General features: G+C 37.1%; 1 protein-coding gene across 2 annotated transcripts in view; it reads left to right on the top strand.

Moving 5' to 3' along the window:
• LOC143730981 (mannosyl-oligosaccharide 1,2-alpha-mannosidase IA) overlaps positions 1-26,116 on the top strand; it is a 207,551-nt gene that overhangs the window by 151,997 nt on the left and 29,438 nt on the right. For both annotated transcript variants that reach the window (XM_077221592.1, XM_077221591.1), the window contains exon 4: positions 2,809-2,889. In XM_077221592.1, coding sequence (XP_077077707.1) covers positions 2,809-2,889 — 81 coding nt within the window. The remainder of the gene's footprint in view (positions 1-2,808; positions 2,890-26,116) is intronic.

The raw sequence follows: 26,116 nt of genomic DNA, 5'->3' as shown, positions 1-26,116 counted from the left end.
CTCCTTGCAAACTCAAGTGATCATAATTATGCTGACATATTATATCTCCTTAGGGCCTCAGGCTTTAACTCCTTAATCGTCTGCTTTATCTAATAGCCCACTGGATAAAAAACACAACATTTGAATGCAGTTTTGGTCTATTTAATCATGTATGACAACGGTTCCCAACAGGGGGTCTCGGCCCACAAGAGAGCCTCAGCGAGCTCTTTGGGGGGTCGGGTCATATTTTGAAAAGTGCAGCAGTCCGTAATTATTTTTGTGTTCAAAATGTACTAATTTACCATTTTCCAAACCGTGTTTTTGTCTTATCCTGAGCCACTATGGTACACCTATAATAAGTGTTTATATGGGGATTATTTTACACTGATTCGGGTCGTACCGCTGGTGTAACCCAGAGCCTGCGTGACTCGTCATAGACATAAACAGAGAGAAGTAGCTCCGGCTACAATGTTCTTCCGCAAGACGCATTATTCTGTTAATAAACGCATGTTTATTAATCGCTAGAGCGCCAAACGATCGTATTACATTAACTCATTCTATTCACTATCCCCTGGTCTGGCTGGCCAAAAAATGGGTTTTCAACGAGGTCCTAGACACCAGTCATTTTGTTATAGCCTATATTCATTATTATTTCCCCACACACCAGTGTGTATACTGATATTTTTGTTATTGCATTTCAAATAGGGCCAATTAATAGGCTACTCCTAGGCTTACGTTTTTAAATTACAAATGGCCTACTGATGTTTTTGTTATAGTATTTTCAATAGTATACGCTATTATTTGTGCATAAACATATCTGGTTATATAGTAATAAACATACTGTTTGTTTAAAAACAAAACATTTTGTCATCCTCGCTGCAAGCTTACAAGAGTGGCAATATCCTTAAATGTTTAGGGGGCCCTAAAGTATTTTCTTGGGAAAAAGGGGGTCTCAGACAAAAAAAGGTTGGGAACCACTGATGTATGAGGTGGGTGATGTAAGCCAACATTTAGATAATTTTCCCTTGGTTTCACAGACAATTAAGGCTTAATCTAGTCCCAGACTAAAATGCATTATTGAGCTGTTTTAACTGAAAGCAACTTGCACTGATATATATTTTAAAATATGTCAGTGTCATTGTTTTGTCTCTAGGTGCACACCAGTAATTTTTTTCTAAGTTATGGTTACAAAAGCTACTTAAATGTCCTAATTTAACTAAGACCTAATCATGGCTTAATCGTTGCCCTGTCTGTGAAACCAGACCTAAATTGTTGATTCAGTAACTGCTTTGACGCAATGAAGAGTTCATTCAGTGAAGGATTTTTTGGACTGATTCAAACCAAATCTGATTCAGTCGAGTCATTTTTAGTGAATCGAACTACATGGCAAGCGCAGGTTTGTTTGTTGTAGCTTGCTGGTCTCGAGTACTGAACAACACAGACTTGTTCGGTCCAAATCTGATCTGAGAGCTTGAAATGGTTTGATGGATGGAAAATCCCTTATTAGAGAATTTACAAAGAGATATATTTTTGTTTTTGTATAGTTCATGAACTTAAAGAACAAGTTAAAGGAACAGCACCAATATGACACATTTAGACTCTTAAAAATGAATAGTTTATCCAAATATAAAATATTGACATTAATATTATTTTCAAGCTCTAGTAAAGACAAAAACACTATAAAAAAGGTTCATAAGACTTGTGTACCATATTGTTAGTCTTTATTATAAACGTTCTGTCAGTTTTTTGTTTGTCCGTTGAAGAAAGTAAATGGATGAATTTTTTTCAGGTGAATTGTTCCTTTATATAATAACAGGCTTTAGAGCACTTCGATCTGAGTGATTTTGAATGTAATAATTTTGAAGTAAGCAAAATTAGCGAGAAAAAATTGCAATAGGAAAAAAAAATGCTGAGGAAATTGCATGTTATATAACTGCTATTTTTCACATGCTCTTCATAAATCAATAGCCTTCTTTGACTCCCAATGCCAGAAAACATAATTTAAAAGTGTTTAATAATGGTCTACCCTGCCGGCCTTGGCCTCAGAGATCTCGGCAGTTTCCCTGCAGAAGGAAAGCACTGCGGCGTGTTGAATACGGGTCGCTGAGCGATACGTCCAGAGGTCAGGGCTGAATACGGATTCAGAAATCACTCTTTGAGATGTAATGTACTACAAAGGGGTCATGCATTTCATTATTTCTCTAAGGACCATTTATTGTGCCAAAACAGTAATAGTTTCCCTCTTTCTGTCCCTCAAGAATTTAGTTTTTTTTTTTTAAAGTTTCATACACTCGAGCCCTAAATTTAAGATTTTTGTATTTGAATTGCATGTGCAATTTCCATGCATTTGGATCACACAGTTTTAACATAAACCAGCTAATAAAGTTAATGTGATGCATATTTGTCAGTCATTTGTCAGATATATTTATGGTAAATATATAAACCTGGTTAATGTGTATTCACAACACATGCAGTTTATTACTTTTATAGGAATCTTTTATTTATGTACACATGACAAATAAGCATCAATTTTATTAGTTTGTTAAAACTGTGTAATCCAAATAAAATTTTAATTATGCCTAAGTATTGCACAATGAACAAGGATTAAGAAAAATTTGATTCCTCATAATGTGGCTGCTTGAAGAGATTTTCATGCATTTTTATGTTTTTGTTCCCCACTAATTTCAAAGCTTCCCAACCCCTATTTAAGGTCAAACGTGCCCTTGCTATAGCATTTTGAAGAATATTTTCCTCATTAATTAAAGCATGTCATTTATAATGTTGCTAAAGCACAAAGATGAATCTTTTAATGTGGTTTGTGTTCTGCAGAACGGAGAGGCGTCCCTGTTTGAGGTGAACATCCGTTACGTTGGTGGTCTTCTCTCTGCGTTCTACCTGACGGGCGCTGAGGTAAGATTCAATCTCACACCTTCTTCTCACTAACTGGAACTGGAGTTAACGTATAATCACATGAATTACAGCCAGAGAGAGGTCTGTTTGAAGGAGAAATTATCTCCTGTTCAGTTTATCTGTAACGGGCCAAATTTGAAAGCGAGGGCATAGATTCGAAAATAAAATAAAGGTGATCCATAGACACTCAGAGTCGTGAGTCAGCCTAATGGAAATTGATTTTCAGTCAGAATTAGTCAAAGAGGAAGACAGATGCTCTGTGTTTTCTGAGACCATCCATCTGTGTTCATAGATCTGTCTCACACGCACCACATATACACATCAGATAAGTCGATTTGATATTTCATTGAGCATTGAGCTGTTTGCTCGATATTGACATATGTTTGAGATGACATATAGTAAGAATACATTGTAAAATGTGTCATGCTCCATCATTTTGAGTCACTTTGGCTCAGAAACCTATTCGTTTTATGCATTAAAGTGAAAAAGAAAGACCGCTTTCTAATATTATAGTTATTGCGTTTTAATTCCGATGCAAATATCGTATTGAAATGGTAGAAAGAGTTAATTTTTCTAGTAAACTAACTCTGAAAAATGACAATCCATGGACTTAAAGTAGGCAACACTATTTTCTTCATGCTTTAACTTGTAATAAAGATGAGGGCTTAATTGAATTGACTAACTTGTTCTGAAAGGTATCTTTTTGAGGTTTTAATGGTTTGCATTTACGTTTGTATTTTATGTTATAAATTGCTAGCATGACCTTATTTTCATTTTCATATAGCATGACCAGATGTATGTAATTTGATTAGCTGTTGACTAATTAAATGACATAACAGAGAGTTGCTCTCTGATAGATGTGAACTTAAACATGATCAGTTTAAGATGCTTGTGCTTTAGTTCTGCACTTCACTGCAAGTGTGTTTGAGTCTCTGCCTCCGTCTCTCACTGTAGAGGGAGTTTGTTGTCCACCATTTCTGATGAATCTATCAGCATAGCTCTGCAGTCTGCAGTGATCTATCCCTGCATTCGTGCACAGAGGGAATGTGTGTGTTCTGGATGTAGATTTATCTCATCCGTCTCTGAGTTTCCGGGGGGTTACACCACCTGCAGATAAGGGCGGGTGATTGGAAAACCCACTTTTGCGAAACGGCCACGGTGGCGAGGCATGTGTAAATCACCCCGGACAGCATGAGGCCGGAAAACATCACACGGCTTGGTTGCGGCTAACAGCAGGATTTACAGCTATAGAGCTCGATTTGAGTTGAAGTTGCTTTTGTTGTGATAGTCGATAGAATCACTTTCTGTCTCTTGGCAAAACATCATGATATGACCGTCACTATCATTTCTAACGTTCACTGAAAGCCTGAGATGGCTTATGTTCTCATTCTTATTATCTTATTATTCAAAATAGACAAAAGGTTTAAAATATGCTAGAACGGCAAAAAATCAAGATGTAAACTGAAATTAAATTTCTTAATTTAATTTGTTTCTTTAAGAACTGCCGTTTTTATTTAAGAGTCAGTGTTTGCATTATCTTAGACAACCTTGACCATGAATATGTGCCATTTTAAATGAATGTTAGTTGACAACTCAACTCAACTTTATTTATATAGCACCACTAAAAACAACAGTTGTTGACCAAGGTGCTGTACACTATATCAGACGTCATCAGCATTTAGCACCAAGTACAACACAGATTACAAAACAAAACACAGAACAGACCAGACACAACATATATCAACTAGAATTATAAGCCAAAGAAAAAAATAAGTTTTGAGTTTTGCTTTAAACTCATGCAGTGAAGAGGCAGTCCTAATAAGGACAGGGAGGCTGTTCCAAAGTTTTGGTGCAGCAACGGCAAAAGCTCGATCTCCTCTCGTTTTGAATCTAGTCCGAGGAACAGTTAACAGTCTCTGGTTGGATGACCTAAGAGACCTTCCAGAATTGTGACTGGATAATAGACCAGTCATATATGCAGGAGTCAATCCATTCAGGGATTTAAAAACAAGCATCAAGACTTTAAAATCAATTCTGTAACGGATTGGGAGCTAGTGCAGAGATGTCAGAATTGGGGTAATGTGATTTTGTTTGCGCACACCAGTAAGGAGCCTAGCAGCTGATTCCATACCATCTGACAACAAATGTAGTGAATGGAAAAATTTCCATTTTACCCAAGATTCAGTCTTCATATAAAGGTAAAATTCTATTAGCGTCCATTACACACTTTGCTGCTCAGTAAAGGTGACCCAAATCTTGTGTTCTTCATGTGTATGTATGCTACATCAACCGAGACTCATTTGAAGGTTCACATCATATGCATCTATATGACTTCAAAAACCAGTGGATTTATGCAAACTACTCAAAAACCACCGACTGGGCTGTAATTTCCCGCTCTGTGGATTGTTCTTACAAGCAAAGGCTACAGATGAATCCTTTATTCCAATTACCTACAAAACATCAGTCAGCTGTATCGCCCTTGTCAGTGAAACTGAAGGGCGTTATACTACTGCTGTATGTAAAAGCATGTATGCTAATTTACTGTAAAATCCAGCAGAAACTGCTACTTTCATCCATCACTCGCTCTGCCTTGATGCACATTTATTGGTAATTGACCTAAAAGTGTAGATCAGATTGGACTATAAACTCGGAGGCTATTCAGAATTTCCGTCGCACGTTTTGTTCCATATTTATGATTCTTTGAAGCCTATACCCGCTTTCTGCAACACACTGGATCCTTCACCGGAAACCGAAATTAACTCACTCCCACTAAACGTTTACTCTTTGAATTCTTGCATCTTGGAACAATACAAGTCAAAACTATTATTTTGCAAAGTTGTTAAGTATTTCCTAATAAAGCAAGGCGGTGTTTGACCCTGGTAAGCGTGTACATAGCAGACTGGTGGGAGTGGCCTTGGAGGGCAACACACCCAGTGCATTATGGGTGTTGAGGTTTTACTACCTATTTGTCAAAAGGGAAGGTAGCACCGATTTCAATTTTCTTCGCCTTTCTACTGCATATGCAGCCACGTTTTATTGAAAGCCCATTTTGCCTGTGGTGAAGTACCCCTTAATGTTAACAAATGAAACCTAACAAATGATACCCATGTTTGTTTTTATTAGCTGATAAATGGACAGACTTTTTGCTGATATTCCGAAATCTGGCTAAACGAGACTAATGTCCTATCAGCTACATCTTTCATAGCTTAGCTCTTTGAGTTTAGCTCAAGAGCTAGCAGGTTTGCACCATCCCTTTCTATGCGATTTATTTGACTGATTGGGTTATTAAAGCCTGTCCACTCTGCACCTGCAATATCTTGAAATATTATGCATATAACCATTAAGGCATTAAGTTATGTCAAAAGCCTATAGCCTATTTTTCTGAGGAATTGCCCGCCTTTGAATTGCCGCAAGATCAAATCACTGCTGACGGAAGGGTATTAGCTTGCAGCTCTTTGTCATTCCTTCACCTCTGTCAGCCCACAGGATTCGTCTTTACATGAATGTTTTATCAGTCGAGCTTCAGTGATCGTATCAAACCTTTCAGGACGTAAGAATGACCTGAATAAACATCATGCATGGAGACTTTTTGGTTTATTCTCCTGCTGTGAATCATGTGCTGCATTATTGATACAGCCATTAAGTTTACACATACATGTTCAATTTAGCATTGTCTTTCTTTCTCGCTGCTTTATTTACAGTGTATAGATACGCTTATATCCCTGTGGGTATAGCCGCATGTCAACCTGCATTTATGTCCAACCTCCCGCCAATAAAATCGAGGAATCCTGCCATTCACAACATAAGAGTCAGAATGCACTTAAACAGACCTGCAGTTCACTGACAGTATCTGGCAGGAACAAGTGAACCATTTCTGGTCTAAACTAGAGCTATACATGAGGTGGCCAAGGTTACTTCAGATGGTCCAGAGACCATGAAAGAAAATAAGTTTCTTAACCTAACCCGGCATTTAAAAAAACTAAACGTGAGTGAATCCTACGATTGCTCATGCATCAAACGAGAAGTGCCGTGTTTCATTGCATTCTCAAAACATCCAATATCCATACAAGCAAAAGGTGCTGAAGGCTTTTTTAAATACAGTGCAAACATAGAGAAATCTATATGATATTATTATTATTATTATTATGTATCTCTATATGTAGCATAGACTTTTTTTCCAATCCACAGAAAGACAAATATATATTATAGAAAAAATGTCTATACACGCTCTTCCTGCCTAGAGTGAAGTCATTATGTATACTGTAGTTGTCCTAAATCATTGTTGATGTAATTCAATGGGAAAGTATGTAAGTTGCCGTCTGTGGCATGGCAGGATTTTGAAAGAAATATTGGAACAGTACCAGCAAGTCTTGCTGAGATCAAAATGGTCAGAAACTGGAGCTGAAAAAATACTTATTCTTTATTTTGCCAGGGCGTTTCGTGCCCAAGCCTTCATGAGGGATAAAAGATTACAGGTGTACATAAGCACAATTCAAACTTATGTGAAAATAACCAGTGAAAAAGTCAGATGGTATGGCATCCACTAATCACATAACTTGTGACATTACATATCAGGCCAATAGCCTCTGTTCTTATGGAGCATTTCTAATCAACATGTTCAAGCACATAATAAAATTAAAAGTACAATGTCAAACAAAAAATACATTTATGTATTTTAATATCTTAATGTGATTGTACACATATAACAACAATCACATATGCTCTGACCATTTTGATTTCTCCATTTCGCAAGTGTTGCTGGTACTGTTCCAATATTTCTTTTTCTTTTCTTCTACGCACCTTGTTGATCTTGTGAAGTCGCACCAGAACAACTACACAACATTATAGCAGGATTTTGAACAGCTCTGCGTTTCTACAGGGTGCGACCTCCATGTGTTCTTAATCTTCTGTATCTTGCAACATTCATTTTCTCTTCATATTCAACATTAATATACATTAATAATATGCTGTGCCGCCACACATCAAAATAAAGAAGTGAAATGAAATGGGCCAGTCGTTGCTTAATGGTTCCAGAGTCAGACTGGTACCCGAAGGTTGCGGGTTTGATTCTCAGTACTGGCAGGAAATGAATGAGGTGTTCACTAATTGCTCCCGGACGCCACAGCAAAAAATGGCTGCCCACTGCTCCGGGTGTGTGCTCACTACTCACTACTATTGTGTGTGCACAAACTTGGATATGTTAAATGCTGAGAATAAATTCTGTATGGGTTACCATAATTGGCCTTCACTTTCACTTTTTTTTTTCTCCACTAAATTTCTATCAGCATCAAAATGGCATACGTATAAAATGTTGGGGTGTTCAATCAGATGTCAGGGGTGTCCAATGCCACCCCAGACACCACTGCTGCTGCGTGCTCAGACTGAGCTCAATTCAATCTTTTCATGAAAGTCTGAGATGGAGCGACGTCAGTGACAGACTGTTCTGAAGGAAATTGCTGCTAACGAGATATGTGACTTTTCTGGTAGAAAATGATGAAAAGTGAACACATTGCTCCTTGACAGGTGGAACAAGAGCTCTGAGCGGCTGTTGTTGTAATCAATGGTTAATGAAGTTACACAACATTTTCCGGTTCATGTTACTCAAAGTTCTTGCTTTTGGTTGTGCAAAAAGAACAAAATGTTTCACAATGTTGAATTTTGGTTAGGCATTCTGTAGGCATTCTAAAAACCAAAAACTTCTCAGTTTATGTATTTAGATTATTAAAACATTATTAATACCAACTTGGAACTTTGAGAAAAGTTACATTTTAGTCACAAATACAGTACATGTAATGTTGTTAAAATGTTTGTGGGACATTTTGTTTATGGGTTTTAAATCTGAACATGCTTCTAAATTGTCTTTATGCAAAATATAATTTCTTATTGCTTTATTTGATTTTAGTGTGAAATATACCTGGACATGTTCTTGACAAGTTTTATGTTCACCCTAATGACATGGGCAAAAGATAATGTAAGCAGCATTTTTGGGTGAACTGTTCCTTTAAGCACAAAATGGGTTGTTGTGCTGTATTCTAATCAGGGCAAATGGGTGTTGTTATCCTCTTCTTCCATCTGCAAAAAAGCATTGAAAGAATGCAAATTTCAGGCATAGAGAGAGCCAAAAGCTTTCCAGATCAGGCCCATCTCTCATTATTACAAAGACGGTCATAAGACTTTCGATTGCTTCTGCAGAAAACGCTGTTTATGGGCTAAAGGCCATTGCTTTAAACAATGAGAGCTCTATTGATCCCAGAAGGCTGCACCCACAATCAATGCTTTCCCAGAAGGTAGAGCCTTCCGCAGAACTGAGTTTGATGTTGATTTGTGTGTCCGGGGCCAAGGCGTGTCTCTCGGTCACCACCGCCCGTAAAATTCACGACAGCCGCAGGATCCAGGGTTATGAGCCGTGCTCTGAGCGTTTGTCCTCTCCTGAACGTCCAGTCAGTTTTGAGTCTCAACACCGTACCGTTCTATATAGTATGCAAGAATAAAAATCACCCTACTACAACTATTAATGAAAAAGTATTCTGCAGGCACGCAGGTAGTATGATATGTTTTTCATGCAAAAATGTGGATGCGCCTGTGGGTGCTTGTTTTTGATTTTGAATTTAGATAATGTAAGACAATGGATCCTCTGTCTAGAATGCCAGAATACCATTGAATATAAATAACACAGCAGCTGCTACACTTGGTTTGGGTTTTTTTTCCCAATGAAAACAAAGCAGGTGTCGAGGCAACAGATGCCCAAATGTTGCTCGTTCACATCTGAGTCCAAACTGCTTGTTATAAAGAGATGAAAGCGTGGGAAGGGTGGAAGAGGGTGAATCATTTTTGATCATATCTTCTGGCTACAGCAGAATTTGTCATGTAGAGGAAGCGACGAGTGTTCAGCGGGTGTCGATCATGCTTTTCTTTATTTGGAACCATTGAATTAGAAGTTTGAAGAAAATCATCTTGGGGCGGCATTGGCTCAGTGGTTCATGTATGTTGTCTACAAACCGAAAGGTTGGTGGTTCAATCCCCGGTTCCACCTGACCAAGTGTCGAGGTGTCCATGAGCAAGACACCTAACCCCAACTGCTCCCGACAAGCTGGGTTGCGCCTTGCATGGCTGACACCGCCGTCGGTGTATGAATGTGTGTATGAATGGGTGAATGTGAGGCAAATATGTAAAGCACTTTGGTGGCCATTCGGTCTGTGAAAGCGCTATATAAATGCAGTCCATAGAAGTTTGAAGAAAATCATCTTGCCAACTAGGACTTAGTGGACTAGTCATGCAGAAAATGAATCGCTAAACATCTTAAATGGTATAACAAACATATTAATTACTATTTTAAGACGTCTTAATTTAGGGGACAGAACACAGGAATAGCCATACAGTCTTATGTGATTATTAGTAGGAATTAATGATTTGTAGAAACAAATGTGAAATCTCTGAAAAATGCAACCCTTGATACTCAATGATACCAGGTAGAATTAGTCAATAGTTTTAAATACTTTGGAACATTCATAGATAGTAAATTGAGTTTTGCTGGAAATGTGGATTATGTTTCTAAAAATATTATTAAAAATAGTATTATGTCTTTTAATATGACTATGTGCTATGGAGTTCTGACTGTTAAATCAAAGCAGAAATTGTCTAGGGTGGTTATCCTAGCTAGCGCAATTAAGACACAACGACAACTGAATGTGTAATATATTTATTAAAAGTTAAACAAAAAGCATGGGTTATTATAGATTCTTCTCATCTCTTATATTCTAAATTTCGGTTGTTACCATCAAAGAGATGGTTTAGAAAACCTAGGGCGAGTAAAAATGTGTACCAGATGTCATTTGTGCCACTGCCATTCGATTTTTAAGTGTTAAGAAGATATGAATATGAGTAAGGGTGGATATGTAGGCTATGCATAATGTTGTAAACTTTTTTCTTCTTAAAGGGTAACTAAACACTAAAACAACTTTTTTTATTTAATGATCTGTAAGAATGGAGCTTCATAAATGCTGTTCATTGATTCCAGTAATTTTTTTGACATTTGGGTTTAAAGTGTTTTAATTCTACAATATATGGTTTAAAAACGTCTGAGTGCTGCGCTCTTCAGGTTGAACGGTGGCTATTGCAGTTGAATTTTCCTATTGGATGTTTGCGGTGGTTCGTGACGTAGCGGTTGCCGGTGACGTAGGCAGGTTCCATACAAAGAGATGCTTCTCAGGTGCACGCCCCCCTCCGCTGGGCTCTGCCCACTTTTCCAGCATTTTCCAAATATTGCCAGTGGGTGGAGTCCGGCTCTGACCAGGGTTTTAGTTACCCTTTAAGTGTAGGAGACTCAGAAGTGAAGGACCAGGAGACGTTGGTAGTACCTTCAGCAGGATTCTTTATTGAGAACACGAGCTGTCGGTAGCTGTAGTCACCAAGTCTAGTCTAAGGGAACTTTACATTGCAGTTTATATACATTTCAAGGGGGTGGGATTAATTTCATAGAGGAGGGCACTCTTGATTCAGCTGGTTTACCTGATTTCATCAGGTAACAGTGTAACTCAGAGTCTTGAGATGCTAATCCAATCAGCCTGATTAGATCAACAAAAGGCCCAGCTGACCTTTGAGATGTGACAAGAGGTAAATGTCCGAAACCTTGATTGCCTCAAAATGGAAAAAACAGTGTGCAAATTTCTCAGTTAAAATACTATAGTATTGGAAGCTCAAATAAAATAAAATTTGTAATCCTAAAATAGGTACATGTGAATGTTATTGTTTTATATTTGTATTTTTATGTTGTGGGTGTCCTTGTGTGTGGTGTATAGTGAAGCCAAAGACAAATTTCCATTTGTGGACAATAAAGGACCTAAACTAAACTTAAACTTCAAAAGTCTATGATTTTATTGTATGAATATGAGTGCTGGGCCACCCTGTCACAAGCAGAAGAGACTAAGAACATTATTTTAGCACATTATTTAATATAGCCTATAGAGTTTACTATTGGTACAATAATCTGTTTATTACCTTGTGTAGTTTTAGTGTAGTTCATCATTATTTGGTACATTTTCATTGCGCCCCTAAAGTTTTTATTGGATTCCTGTTCCTACAAAGTGTCAAGCCCTGGTTTTGACATGATCTGATGACCAGCTGCGATTTACATAGGTGAGAAAAAAACACTTGCATTTCTCATTTAATGCTGTAAACTTTCCCCAAACGTGCATCTACTGGCCATCAAGGATTCATATTTTCTTGTGTCCCATTTATCCTGATTAATGTGAATGTGTCCTCCGTAAACTACAGCAGAAATTTCTCTCTCTAGTTTACATTTGTGTGTGTGTGTGTGTGTGTGTGTGTGTGTGTGTGTGTGTGTGTGTGTGTGTGTGTGTGTGTGTGTGTGTGTGTGTGTGTGTGTGTGTGTGTGTGTGTGTGTGTGTGTGTGTGTGTGTGTGTGTGTGTGTGTGTGTGTGTGTGTGTTTGCTGCAGTGGCTATTAATTAAGCTTATAAAAGCAGGGCGTTAATTGCAAAAGAGGTTGCAAGGCTAGGATGCCGCAATCTATTATTTGTCAAATTATGAATAATATTGTATATTTGCATCCCCGGAATGACACTTAATTACTTGCATCTTGCTTCTTCACTCTGTGTGAGGCATGTCTGTTTGTGCAGGTAAATGAGTGTATTATTAGCGAAGCTTTCAGCATCATGTTCTTATTTTGTTTGTGCATGCATTCAAGTCCTATTACAACCATATAACTGGCAAGATCAAACTGAGTTGTGTAACATCATTAGCTAATGGTTTGTCCTTCGAGTGGCCAGTGAGGATATTTCGAAACGCTCCCAGTGGGTTTGATGTTCCGGTGGGATAGATGGGCTGGTGCTGTAAATAGCTGTGGATGACTGTAATGTATGATTATGACTTTGGCATGGCCTGTGTTTTATGGTTGTGTTGTGTATTGGGGGTTTGCGGTGAGGACGTCCCTCAGGCTGTGTGGAGGTTTAACACTCTTTGATCGACAGGTCTGAATTAATAGATGGCGCCTGTGCTGGGAAAATTAAAGCTACCCTGGTGATCTGTGTGTGCAAACTACAGTTGTTTAATGACCTGATGTCTCATGAGATCAACAAAAGTCAGAAGGCAGGGTAAAATTAGAGGAAAATTGCAAGAGAAAAAGATTTATATTTGCTGGTTAATTTGGTGGTTCTTAAGTCTAAAGCTAATACTTAAGTGAATTCATGTGATGCTATCATTATTTCAGTATTACTTTTATACTACCTTTATAGTGTTTATTAATATTTTGAATTAGCTTTTATTTTATATTTTCAGTTTTAATTTTAATTGTAATTGTAGCAATTCTTTGTCCTTTTGTCATTTTCAGTAGTTTTTTATTTCTATTTAGCTTTAATTTATTTTTATTTTCAATTTAAGTTAGTTGCCAATGTAACATTTCTCATTTTCTTTTTTTTAAGTTTTTAATTTGTTTTTCATCTTATATTTATTTATATTTTAATTTATTTCAGCTTTATTACAAAAAATTTTGTTGATTAAAATAGTTTTAGATAGTATTAACTCTATGAAAAAAGTTGCCAGCACCAGCATTTTTGATCGTTTTCACAAAAGTTTCATGGCCCTCAGAATATTTTATTGTATGAATATCTAAACATGCAATATATCAAAAGAAAGAACAGACCCTCTGCTTCTAAACAAACAAAAACGTTTTATACTAGCTTCATGCATTATTTTTTTAACACTTTAATTTGGGTTAGTTTCGTAAAAAAATCATTCGGTTCAATCATTCAAAATCAATAATTTCATTCGGTAACATTAGGCAGTTTTAATGTTGATTGTATTATTTTACATATGCTGTCGCTTGTTTACTCTTCTTTTTCACTTGTGTTTTGATCAGGAGATTCAGTACTCTTTCAGGAGATTCATAACAGCGCCCCCTAATGTGAAATTCAGTCAATGACTGGGAAGCATTGTGCCAAAAATGATGGAAAATTCCATCAATGGTGTGGAAAGAGTTAATACTGGATGTTATTTAAGTGAAAATATGCTATATTCTCCCCAAATCAAATCAGCTTTGTACTTGAGGTCTTGCGGGTTGCAGTAGCCAATGTTTGCATGTTTGTGAAGTCCACAAGACTGTAGAGTGTTTGTCATTTTAGGTTTCAGAAGGGTGATCATGAGCCTCTTTGAGGTTATTGCACTCTTTTGGCAAAATAGTCTAGTTTGAGTTAGGAACAGAGTCTCTCTGTGACAGCTAGATGAACTTCATGTTGGTGTGTGTTGCTGGAGGGAAATCGACTTCACATGAATGTAAAGGTTAAATAAATATGTGGAAGGGAGCTACGGGTTTCGCAGCGGTCTCGTGGGTCAGTTGCTTTGCTCTTTTAAAGCTGAAAAGGAAATAAAATCACTCCTCTGCATCTCGTGTTGTTTTTAAGCTCTTGCCTGACCCCTGTAACTTCACTGGACGGTTCTCAGGGATCACAGCCAGCTGTAATTGAAAGAGTGTCGCTCAATGAAATCAACTTCTGCAGCAGCATTTTTTCGTGTAGTTAAAGTGAGCTGGCTTTGATGTCCCGAGTCCCGCAGGAGAACTGGTATTCCACCAGTAGTCTTCGCTCATTTTAATCAATGAGCCTCCAACAGCTGTGTTTTCTTTTAAAATTGCACTTTCCTTTCATATCTCCTGGGCAGCAACCGAGAAATATTAAGCCTTCACCGTGCATTTCGTACGGCTAACTTTTCACATGCTTTTTATTGCGTTCTATCTCATCATAAAATGATATCTGTGGGACTTTTGCAGGTGTAGTTTGTGCATTTATTCACATGCACATGATAAAATGCTTTCCAGGGTGAACTTAGGAACAGTGATTTAGTGGCCTTTTTATAGAGTAAACATAGAGAATTACTGTGCATTCACATTTTGCCTCATTCATGCAAACATAAGGAACACACATTTGTGCATTTGTAAAACCATTCTTACATAGTTTGTCATATGCAATGGACCCTTTCCACAGACTATGACACGTTTCCACAGCTATTAACGTTGTAAATATAACCTTTTTTATATTTTGAAAGTTTAATGTATAAAGTTTTACAAAGGGTTTTATGAGGCCCTGTACTTGGTATATTCCCAGTGACTCCTCATGCATCTTTAAGGGCCATTGGTGTGCGATGTGGAAGTGCTCTATTGACACATGACGTCTCTCGCTGCTCAGTTGTTCGCAAACTCTTCATTGTTATTGGCAGTTTGAGGATAAACTGAAAGCTAGATCGTTCTTCACTGTAGCAATGTTGTTTTAATGTCTAGGTTACTTAGTAGACGATTCTATTCTTATGTTCTGAAGAAATAATCAATTTGATGTATAATTGTGCATGTTTTATGACCAAGGTTTATGAAACTGAGGTTCCAGGAAGCTATATGCTAAAACGTGTCTATAGCTCATCCAAACAATGATTTGTCTGCCAGTATTGGTTGATTACATCAACTGATAATATAGTCAGCCAATACTGAGGTGTTTGCAACATTTTTTTGTCTTTCTTTAACAAAATGATCTGAAGAAAACTTCTCACAAGCCTTTTGCTTTGCAATTGTCCGATAAGAAACCGGTGTGCTTGCTTCGCTAAAACACTCAATGCCAGTGCCTTGACATGAGCAGACGCTAGAATATTTATTTCATTTATTGATGTAAATGTTGCTAAACATTTGCCAGCTTACAAATGACAACTTTAACACCAGTGTGAATGTGTCTATAGTTGCCATCTGAGCTGATATTCATGCTTCAGTTTGGGTCGAGAAACGGCTGAAATGCTGTCGAAACATTTGTTTAGTTCGGCAAATGCTGTTGACTGCAGCTCATGACTCTTGTGTTACTATGGCAACCTAGAAATAAGAGGTGGAAATGGGGAAACGAGCCGAACAAAAGGACCGTGACACATTTGTTGTGATGTCCCTCATGGCTCTGTCTCCAAATCACTCAATACCCGTAATGCAGGACTGGATGGTTTGACAGTGTCTAGATTTAGCTTTGCTGCATCAAATCTGACCTTTAGATTTGCATCAAGTTTCAAACAATAAAGAAAAAAAAGGTAACACTTTACAATAAGGTCCCTTTAGTTAATGCATTAACTAAAATGAACTTGCATTGAGCAATTTATTTGTTATTAATCGTTATTAATGTTAGTTAAAAAAAAATATAACTGTTCATTATTAGTTAATTGTTAGTTCAATATTAACAGATACAACTTTTGATGTTAATAATGTATTAGTAAATGTTGACCAAAATTGATAAATGCTTTAGAATGATAACAAATTGAACATTATTGTAAAGTATTACAGGAAAAAATACTATGAAATGAGTTAAAATACCTGTTATTTTTTGGGGGGTTAAATTTTTAGGCGAAAATAACCATTGCCGTGAAATGATATGTAATATAATACTTCGGTCGTGCTGTCCACTCCTACCATAATGCATCGCTGGCTCTCTGTCTGTCTTTTTCGCAGTGAGGTGTTATACATTTTGAGAAGGGCAAAGCGAGTTGCCTTCTTTTGGCTCACTGCAGCGAGTGTTTATATTAGAAGGTCTAATAAGTTTTCCAACCGCACGACAGGAAGTAAACAAGACAGACCTCTGAGGTCACAGGCCTGAAGAAAAGATTAATTAGTGATTTCATAAAAGAACCCAACGCTCGGGAAGACATTTAAGAGCCGGAGCATTAATGGATGGAAACAAAGAAAGATAATGACATTACATGTCCTGTTATCCAGTGTAGAACTGCACAGTGCGCGCGCAAGTGTGTGTAATTGTTTGAGAGCACTGCCCTACTACTGTTTCAATTCAAATTTCACATCTAGCCAATTACAGTTCAGATCCCCAGATGTCTTCTTGATCCGCGCCTTTTACCAAGGATGCATCGAGAGGTGACTTGTGTGAACTTGAGACCGCCAGGTATCCCAGAATGCATCTCTCAACAACCAGAAAGCTTCAATGGCGGAGGAAAAAACCTGCATCCGTTCTAATATACTACTGTTATTGTGTCACGAAATGTAGTTTTAAGAGTTTTTCAGGCAGGACTGTACTTGTCTAAAGCTAAAATCTGTGGTTTATTTAGAAAGATAGCGGCTATTTGAAAATGTGCTCCTACATTTTCGGAGTTGTGACACCAACAATAGCCTTTTCCTCGGCTAGTCTTTCCGACGTTTGCCGCTGGCTCTGATGTCTCTGTAGTGGTTAAACATGAGATATAATTTCTCTTATCTAACATTTGATTATATCTGTATTTTATCTTTTATTCTAAACTGTTTTAATTATTCTGATTTCTTTTGATTATTTTAATTTCTTCTATATAAAGCACTTTGAATTACCATTGTGTATGAAATGTGCTATATAAATAAACTTGCCTTGCCTTGCCTAACGGGCGATCTTTAGTCTCATGAATGTATTATTTGTTCCTGTTCATATCGTTTTGGCTGAGGGCAAAGTGAAGTTTCATAACTTTATTTAACTGAATTTGTACATTTGACTGAATTGTTTGCTTGTCTTTAATTCCTTTTGTATTCCTTTTATATACTTCTACTTTTATAATGGCTACTATTGATCATTAACTGACAATTTAACAAAACGAGATAGGGTTGTGTTTTATGGCAAATTTTATTAAGATAATCAGAGAATACATGCACATATTAATAATAAATGAAAAGAGTCAGGGTTGTGTGTTACATTTCGTTTTGTCATAAGTATAAAACAGTGAAGATAATCAATAGACGCGTTGCCTGAAACACATTTCTGTGGCTATTAATATGTTTAAGGTTTTTTTAATGCAGACAAAAAGAGGCAGGGTGGTGTTTTATGATATATTTCGTTTTATTGTAATATACATACAGATAACCAGACTTTGGTAGCTTATACCGTGGTACAGCTTTAAGCACTTCCCACTAGATGTTTTTCCCAGCACTGGACTGGTTCGGATCGAAGCCTGCCCTTTACTCCCCACCATCCATCATCAATCCTCTGGTGAAATGTGATATTTTATCTCTTTGATAAGTTTGAAGTGAGGGTGTGTAAAACTGGATTTGTTTACGTCCGCTTCTAAGTGCTCTCACTGTGCAATCACGCTGGCTTAATGACATTAATCAGCCGAATCAGAGAGCCGAGTCCTGAAGTGGCAAACTGATGAAGCTCTCGTGATGATCTGCTCTGAGATGTATATGTCTCTGGTGTGTTATACATTCCCTGCTGTGTTTATGGACGTTGTACTTTATAGGGTCTGAACTGCAGTAATTTATAATAGTCACTGGTGAAGCTCTTGAACGCTCAGCATTTTCCTCAACTGTCTTTCAGATGAATGGGAATGCTAATGTGTTGTATAACTTTCTTTAGATGTTATTGACCCTCTTTAGTTAATTCTTAGTTATACTCCATAATCATAGTGTAAAAAAAAAAGTGTTTGTGTCCGAGACAGTTGTCCCTTGATGACGGCACTGCTTCCATAAAATCATCTGATTAAAATACTGTATTATTATACGTTTTTTCTTGTCCTCCTATTTTGTCTGTTTTTGTGTCTCTCTCCCCTAAGGATGAAGCTGTTGCTCAGTCGGACACGCAGCGACCCTTTTAACTTTGTTTCGTCGTCCTCTGTCCTTTACGAGAGGTTAACTATGGGCAGTGTATTGCATGACTAGGGAGTAAAGAGATATGCCGCATTGACAGATAATCCCACAGGCTTTTCCTTATACACGTGTCAGGAGAACGACGACAAGAGAACCACTCTAGAGAATAATAAAGTGTGTGTGTGTGTGTGTGTGTGGGTGTGGGTGTGTGTTTGTCGTTCGTTCTATTATTCTATTGTTATATACAGTATATCGTTCTATATATCTCTCTGTCTGTCAGATAGTGTTTTGGATTTCATGTGTGATGTGATTTGATTGTTTGAAACTCTTCCATAACGGCATCATAAAAGTCTCATTTGAGCGGTGAGTGGCAATATGATTTCAAAGGTCCTGGATGAAATGACTCTACAAAGCTCAAGCCAAATTGCTTTCTTTCAGGTCCTCCTGAGAAAACCAAGTGCCCATTAATCTCAGACGACAGCTCATGTCTTTGAAAACAAACATTATAGTGCTCATGTTAATCAGGTAAAGTTATCTAATAGATGTACATGAAGGGCTGAGGTAATCATCTGGGCATGTGATGCAGTTACTTGTTTAGTTACTTTAAACAGGCCACTGTAAACCTACTGTTGTTTACTAGCTTTCCACAGTAGCCGACTAGTCAGCAAGGACCTAACATAAATGACTCCTGTTGTTTCTGGTAGATATATCACTGCGATAACAGTAGTTTGTGAGTAGAGAGAACATATATGCAGCTGAAACAAACTAAATCATGCATGCCTCCGTTGACATATTCATTTAACATAATTATTTAAAACTAAAAACTATTTCACTGCAACACAAAAATGTGTGAATGCCGTTCAGGGAATTATTTTTCTAAATGAACCATCCAAATGAATCAATTCACTAATGGAACTTCCCAGCACTACATACTATATTTGTTTGATCAAAAATACAGTAGAACGGTAATATTCAGAAACCATATTAGAATGATTTCTGAAGGATCAAAATATATTTAAAACATTTTTTATTTCAATATTGTTTTTGCTCAAATAAAAACAGGCTAGGTAAATATAAGATTAAAAAAATCATAAATATTCCAAACCTTTGACCGGTCTACTGTGTTGTGATCAAAAACACAGTAAAACCAGTAGTATTGTAAAATAGTATTACAATTTACAATAACTGTTTTCTGTCTGAATATATTTTGAAATATATTTTGATCCTTCAGAAATCATTCTAATATGGTTTCTGAGTATTACTGTACTTTATTTTTGATCAAACAAGTATAGTATGTAGTGCTGGGAAGTTATATTAGTGAATTGATTAATTGATTGGTGTTTGAATCAGTGAATCATTTGAACAAAATGAACCTGTTCATATAAAATTCTGAAAAAGTGAGAGAGCACAGAGAGCGTATTGCTCTTCGTCTCTGTCCGCTTGACTGTATTCTGAGTTCAGGTCAGCACTGTATTTTGTCACGCTATGCCACTACATGCTGGTAACAGTATCTTGTTATAGTTAAGTTAGTCATGTTACTACTTTTAGTGTTACTCCCTGCGGCTACTGTCATCGGGGTTGTTTTCCTCCTGCTGTCACCATATAGAAGTCATGTGATCCGTGTAAGACCCAACACGGTGACAGCTGGCAGAGCGGTGCAGTGTTGCTGTCTCACTGAACTGCTAATGCGAGCCGCGGCACACGCGGTGCTGTTCATTCAGAGCCACGGCTCAGGGGATGCATGAGACGCGTGGTTTCCTATGCACCAGATATCCGAATATATTCAATATTGCAATATGGTTTAGTGTGATTGTCAATTCATGCAGGCTGCGATTTATTAAATACATTAATTACATTAGATACATTTGCTACCGGTTTCAGAGTGAAGCGCAACATTTACAAAATAAAACTTTACAACAAAATAAAAGGTTGATGGTATTCCGTTTGAAAATGGAGAAATTGAGACGTAAATATTAGTAAGGCAATGTTACAGTATAATAGTATAATTACAATATATATCTTATTTTCTTTCATATAATTATGATTTATTAATATCATAATTATTATTTTATTGTAATACTGAATTGGTCAAAAAATGAATGTGGCATGAGAAAACTCAAATGGAAAGTGTTTTTTATTATTATTATTATTCTGTTCAATTCATGGATTGAGTTGGTGCTTGTTAAAAGTAAACCCAAGTATGAACACACAAATTTTTCATGTTTTTCTCATATCGTTCAGCCCTAAAAGGACTTTGAACTTCTGCAGAGTAAAAATTAATTTTTCTGCTCTTTTTTTTCATTATTATTTTTTTTAGACGTATATGCATGTTTCCACCATGGAATAAAAAATAAAAAGTCACTGTTATCTCTTTTGCTGTAAACAATCTTCTATAGTTGCACTCCCCCAACAAAATCACTCTAGAAACTATTCAAGTCATCCGTTGAAACTTCCTGCATTTTGTCATATCACAGCGATAAAACAAAATACAGCGATGCCTTTCTTTCCTTATATCGTGCATCTCTACAATGCGTTCATGTTGCACTGCAGAGAATTAAATCCCGTGCTTGTTAAACTTGATCCAAAGCGAGCCAGATCACCTTAACTGTCAGGTGACATCTGCTTGAGCGTACAGTATGATCGATGGAGCTGCTGGACGTTTAATTGCCCTTCTGAACAAACTCTTTTGACTTGAGCTCTTGTTATTTTTGTTGGGAAATGTGGAATGATCTGCACTGAGTCTCTCTGCGGGCTAATTAATGATGTGCAAACGGCACAAACGGAGCCCATTCTTCCGGCGCTCCGGCTACGTTTGTCAACACCTCCGCGGAAAAAGCGCACCGTGGGAGCCGAAGCTGTCAGCGCCGATGCAATCTAGTGCGACGGACAGCTGCCACATTGATGTTCTCCTGCTGTGTAGCAGCTCGTTCACTCAGGTCAATCGCTTCAGCCTACGTTTCCGCCCAGTTGTGAACACAACTTAAGATGCCGCAAAATAGCCAGGGATAGCCATCGATCGGTGTCCATCAGTGTGTTGTTGAGTAGTTGTGTAGTGAATGCAGGGAATAAGAAATACGAAAGGGCTGCTGGGGTTGACGCAGAAATCACAATGTGTTCAGCATCAAAATGCCACCTTCCAATCAGAGTGAAGTTCGACTGTAGCGTGGAGAGCAGCATCTCTCCGGGAGAGACTATCAAAAGCATTATTCAGCATCACCTGCCAGCTATAGTGAGGAGAGGCCTTTGTTTGAGAACACTGTGCTGGAGTGAAGTCAGGAGAACGATGAATAAGTCACTAACCCCTCGCCGCTCTCCTGAACTCCCAATGTGTTCTCGCTTGGGTTGAAAACACTGCTGAAAAAAAATTATGTACTTAATTTGGATTTTTGTTTTGTTATCCAGAAAGAAAAAAGACACTTGCTATAACTTCTATTTAAAAAGAAAACTATATATATATATATATATATATACAGTATATTGAATTGTATTATATTGCTAGCTCTTAGGACAAATGTCTTGTGAAGTTCCTCATTTGTCGCTTTGGATAAAGTGTCTGCTGAATGAATAAATATAAATGTAATCAAAACTGTGTAATAATGTCGTTATATAGTTTTCAGAGAATATATCCTGAATTGAGTGTATGTTTTACAATGATTAATAATTAATCATTAACCTCAAACAATGTTGTTAGAATTATGCTTAAAACCAGAAAAAATGGAAACAAGTCCCAAATTAAGTTTATCCAAACAAGAAATTTCTGTCATTATTTACTCATCCTCGTGTTATTCTAAACTCGCATGACTTTATTTCTTCTGCTTTCGTCGAGTGTGGTCGTACGAATTCGTACGAATCAGCCACATTTTACTCACTTGTACGAGTTTGTATGAATTGGTCGTGAGATAGCATTGGAATGTCCCTAAAGCTTCAAAAACAATGCAAGTATATCAAAGAAGTTGTTTGTCCACCATATTTGTAGTTTCTGTTCATCACATTTTGTAGTTCTGTATTGAACTGTCAAAAACTTCTCTCTAGAACAAAGAGTTGGGAGTAATAATAACAAATTAAAGCTGAAAGCAACATTTATCGGGGTTCAAGCGGTTGAAGGCCTTTAAGCACATTCGTAAAAAGATATGTTTTATTTAGCAAGCATGTAAACACTTAGAAAACTTAGGAAACCAAAAGTAATATAATAGATTCAGTCGAGAATCATTTTGTACAGACGTAAATAATGTATGTTGGATTGATGTTTCTAAGGAAGTTCATCCTGATAATGCATTGTGAGCATTTGAAAGATTATTTTACCCTTTGGTGGACAAACATGCACCTATGAAATAAATGTACAGTAAAGAATGTTAGGGCACCATGGATTGTTAATGAGTTGAAAAACATTATGTTTGAGACAGATGTGGCAAAGGGTACAGAAAACAGAACTGGGAATAACGGAGGATTGGGGCGTCTATTGCAAATTAAGAAATCAAGTAACTAAAATTAATAGGGAGAAGAAAATAATGTTTTACTTAATTAAAACTAAGTGAATGTAAATATGATATTAAATGTGGAGTACACTCAATGAAATAATGGATAGGAAATCAAGTCAAATTCCTTCTTTTATTGATACAGGTGACTCATTTTTAACTATTTTCAAACCATATGAAATTGGAAATTTATTTTAATGATTTTTTCATGAATAAAGTTGATAAATTAAGAGAAGAAATGTTGTTTGGCAGAACCAGTTTGCCACATCTTTAATATCAGTATTGAAAAAGGGATTTTTCCTTCAGCTTGGAAAGATGCAAAGGTTATTCATCTACAGAGAAATGCTGCACTGGGTTTTAATGGTCATAATAGTCGACCAATAAGTTTGCAACCAGTTCTTAGCAAAGTACTGAAAATGATAGTTTGTGAGCAAATAAAAGATTTCTTTAAGGAGAATAATTTGCTCTCTAATTTTCAGCATTTATATTGAGAGAGCACAGATTGATGACAATAACTCAGTAGGAGCAGTATTGTTAGATTTTAGCTCAGCTTTTGATGTACTGGATCATAAATTATTGCTGGATAAACTGAAATGTTACAAATTTACTTCTCATATTGTTCATTGGTTTAAAAGTTAACTGTCTAATGGGACAATGTGTATTTTATAATGGACGTTAATCAGATGTGAAAGAGTTGCAATGTGGTGTGCCTCAAGGAAGTTGTTTAAGACCAATGATCTTCCTCTTGTTTTAAAATGTGCATGAAAAGTCATGTCTGCAGATGATAGAGCATTATATTTACATGCAACATCAATTAAGCAGTTTTCTACTGCTTTAGATGAGGAAATACAATTGGTCATAAAGTAGGTACTGAATAATAATTTGGTTCTAAACTTGATAAAAACCAAAAGCATTGTGTTTGCATCAAAATGCATCAAAAGTTGATTGCATCAAAAGTAAAATTAGTCTGTAAATAGTGTGCCTATTGAACAGGTAGAGGAAATAAGATTTCTTGGAGTTATAATAATAAATAAGCTTTGTACTTTCCAAAGTTCTCGTGTTCCTATAGCTTAACCCTGTGATGGGTTAAGCGATGTCGAGATGTCTGGTTCCCGGTCTGTGTCTTGTCCGATCACATTATCCCCAGGAGTTTTCATCCAACTCCATCTCTTCGCAGTAGCTCTCTGTTCTACAACGCCGTTCGATTTCTGTGCCGTCTTCTCTGAGCATGTCCATATTCTGCTCTTTTGAATTGATTCTGTCATATGGATTAGAGTCGTGAATCATTAGCGCCGACTTCTCCGCAGACGCTGGTTTGTGCTGTGAAGTATAAAAAGACCATATTACTGCCAAGAGCCCTGGGCTTTTTCTAACAGTGAGAGAGTATAAGGTGCAAATAAGCCCTGCCGGGCCTGGCGAGCTCAGAGAAGAGGTCGTGCTTGGCTTCGCAGGGAAGACAACACACTGCAGAGCGGCTGACTGAGCAGCACGCTCCACGATTATCATGAGATCTGACCCGGAGAGGAACCACGCTGAAAATGTCACGTTTAAAATGGCCAGGCGAGAGAGAACTCCACAGACGGCGGATCTCACAGCCGGCTAAGCTGGAAGTTGCAACGCTCCGTTTTTTTGGTTGTATTATTTTTAAGCACAAATCAGTTTGGCGATAGATTGAGTTTGACCTTCTCTTGACCTCGCGCTGGATGAAGCTGTCGGACTCTCAATCTCTAGTCATTTCTGCTGGTGACAGCTGTCGCCTACGGATTTGAACCCACGTTACAATGGCACATGGGTACACGTGTTCACGGTTTGTCACCCCAGACGTTTTCGCCCCGTGTCCATCTGTGTGTTTCCACACGAGTCGCAGAGAGGGGCGACGGAAGAAGTGTGGCAAGGGATAGAGAGAGATTCTGCTGTATTGTTCATACACAGTAGAAATGCACTTGCAATCATTTCCTGATCACTATGGTGCATTTTGCTGATTGCAATGCACAGGATTATTTTTATTTATTTTTGTCATTTTATGTGTGTCCCTATTGGTAACTTTTTACAATAAGGTTCTATTTGTTAACATTTTTCAACAGTGAAAAATACTTCTAAAGCATTTTTTAAGCAACATTTACCAATACATTATTAAAATCAAAAGTTGTTTCTTGTAATATTATTTAATGGGCCTGAGCTAACATGAACTAACAATGAATAGTAGTGTTTATATTAAGTAACATAATAAATTTAAGTGTCCTTATTATGCTTTTTCGTATATTACCTTTCATGCGGTGTGTAATAAAGCTGTTTATTAATGTAAAAGGTCTGCAAAGTTTTAAAGATCAAATGCATGCAAATAAAGTTATTGACTCATAAAAGAAAGAATCAATTCTGAACTGCAGAAATGAGTTTTCAGTAATTCCAGTCTCTCTTCCTGACATAACAATGTAACTAATTTGCATAATGCCAGCTTGTGCTCTTCATTGGCTGTCCGTGAACGAGGTCTACTTTGTTTAAAAAAAATTTGACCTTGGATGCATGCAAGTCATTTGTTGGACACTCCATAACAAAATTAAGAACCTTAGCATAATAGAGCCATTTTATAAGAAGCCTTTTTCTTTGTTTCTTTTGTATCCCTTATTCTTTAATTATTTAAAAATGAAATTCATATCCCTTATTCTTTATAAAAAGCACTCTGAATGATCATTGTGTGTGAAATCTACTACATCTATCTACTACATAAATAAACTTGCTTTGCCAACCTGTGGTAGATAAATATATTTGAATGGCTAACAACTGTTTTATTTTATTTTACACGGCAGGGCGACACTTGGAATAATTCCATTAAATGTTTATATATAGTGGTATAAAATTACTCCTACTGTGATTTTGGTCTTACCGCCCACCTTAGTTGACAATTGTTGTCATGTCTCTAAAAGGAGCCAACAAGCTTCCATGTGTTCATATTTCTGTCCAACTCACAGTCTTTGTCACGCAGCACATGGGATTGACATTTTCACTGAATGTTGTGCAAAACTCCATTTTTGGAGGGTTTTTCTTTTCTTTAGAACGACATGAAATGGGATTTGTGAAATAGCATCAAACTGTGTCATCCATTCATCTCTGATAGTGAAAATCTTCCTGAGATTGACATAATTGAGTCGGGAGGGTTTTCTTTT

This window comes from Siphateles boraxobius, unplaced genomic scaffold (genome assembly GCF_051911475.1).
Source record: "Siphateles boraxobius isolate OS27281-9 unplaced genomic scaffold, OSU_SipBor_1 84, whole genome shotgun sequence".
Lineage (NCBI taxonomy): Eukaryota > Metazoa > Chordata > Actinopteri > Cypriniformes > Leuciscidae > Siphateles > Siphateles boraxobius.
This window is presented reverse-complemented; position numbering and strand designations above follow the sequence as displayed.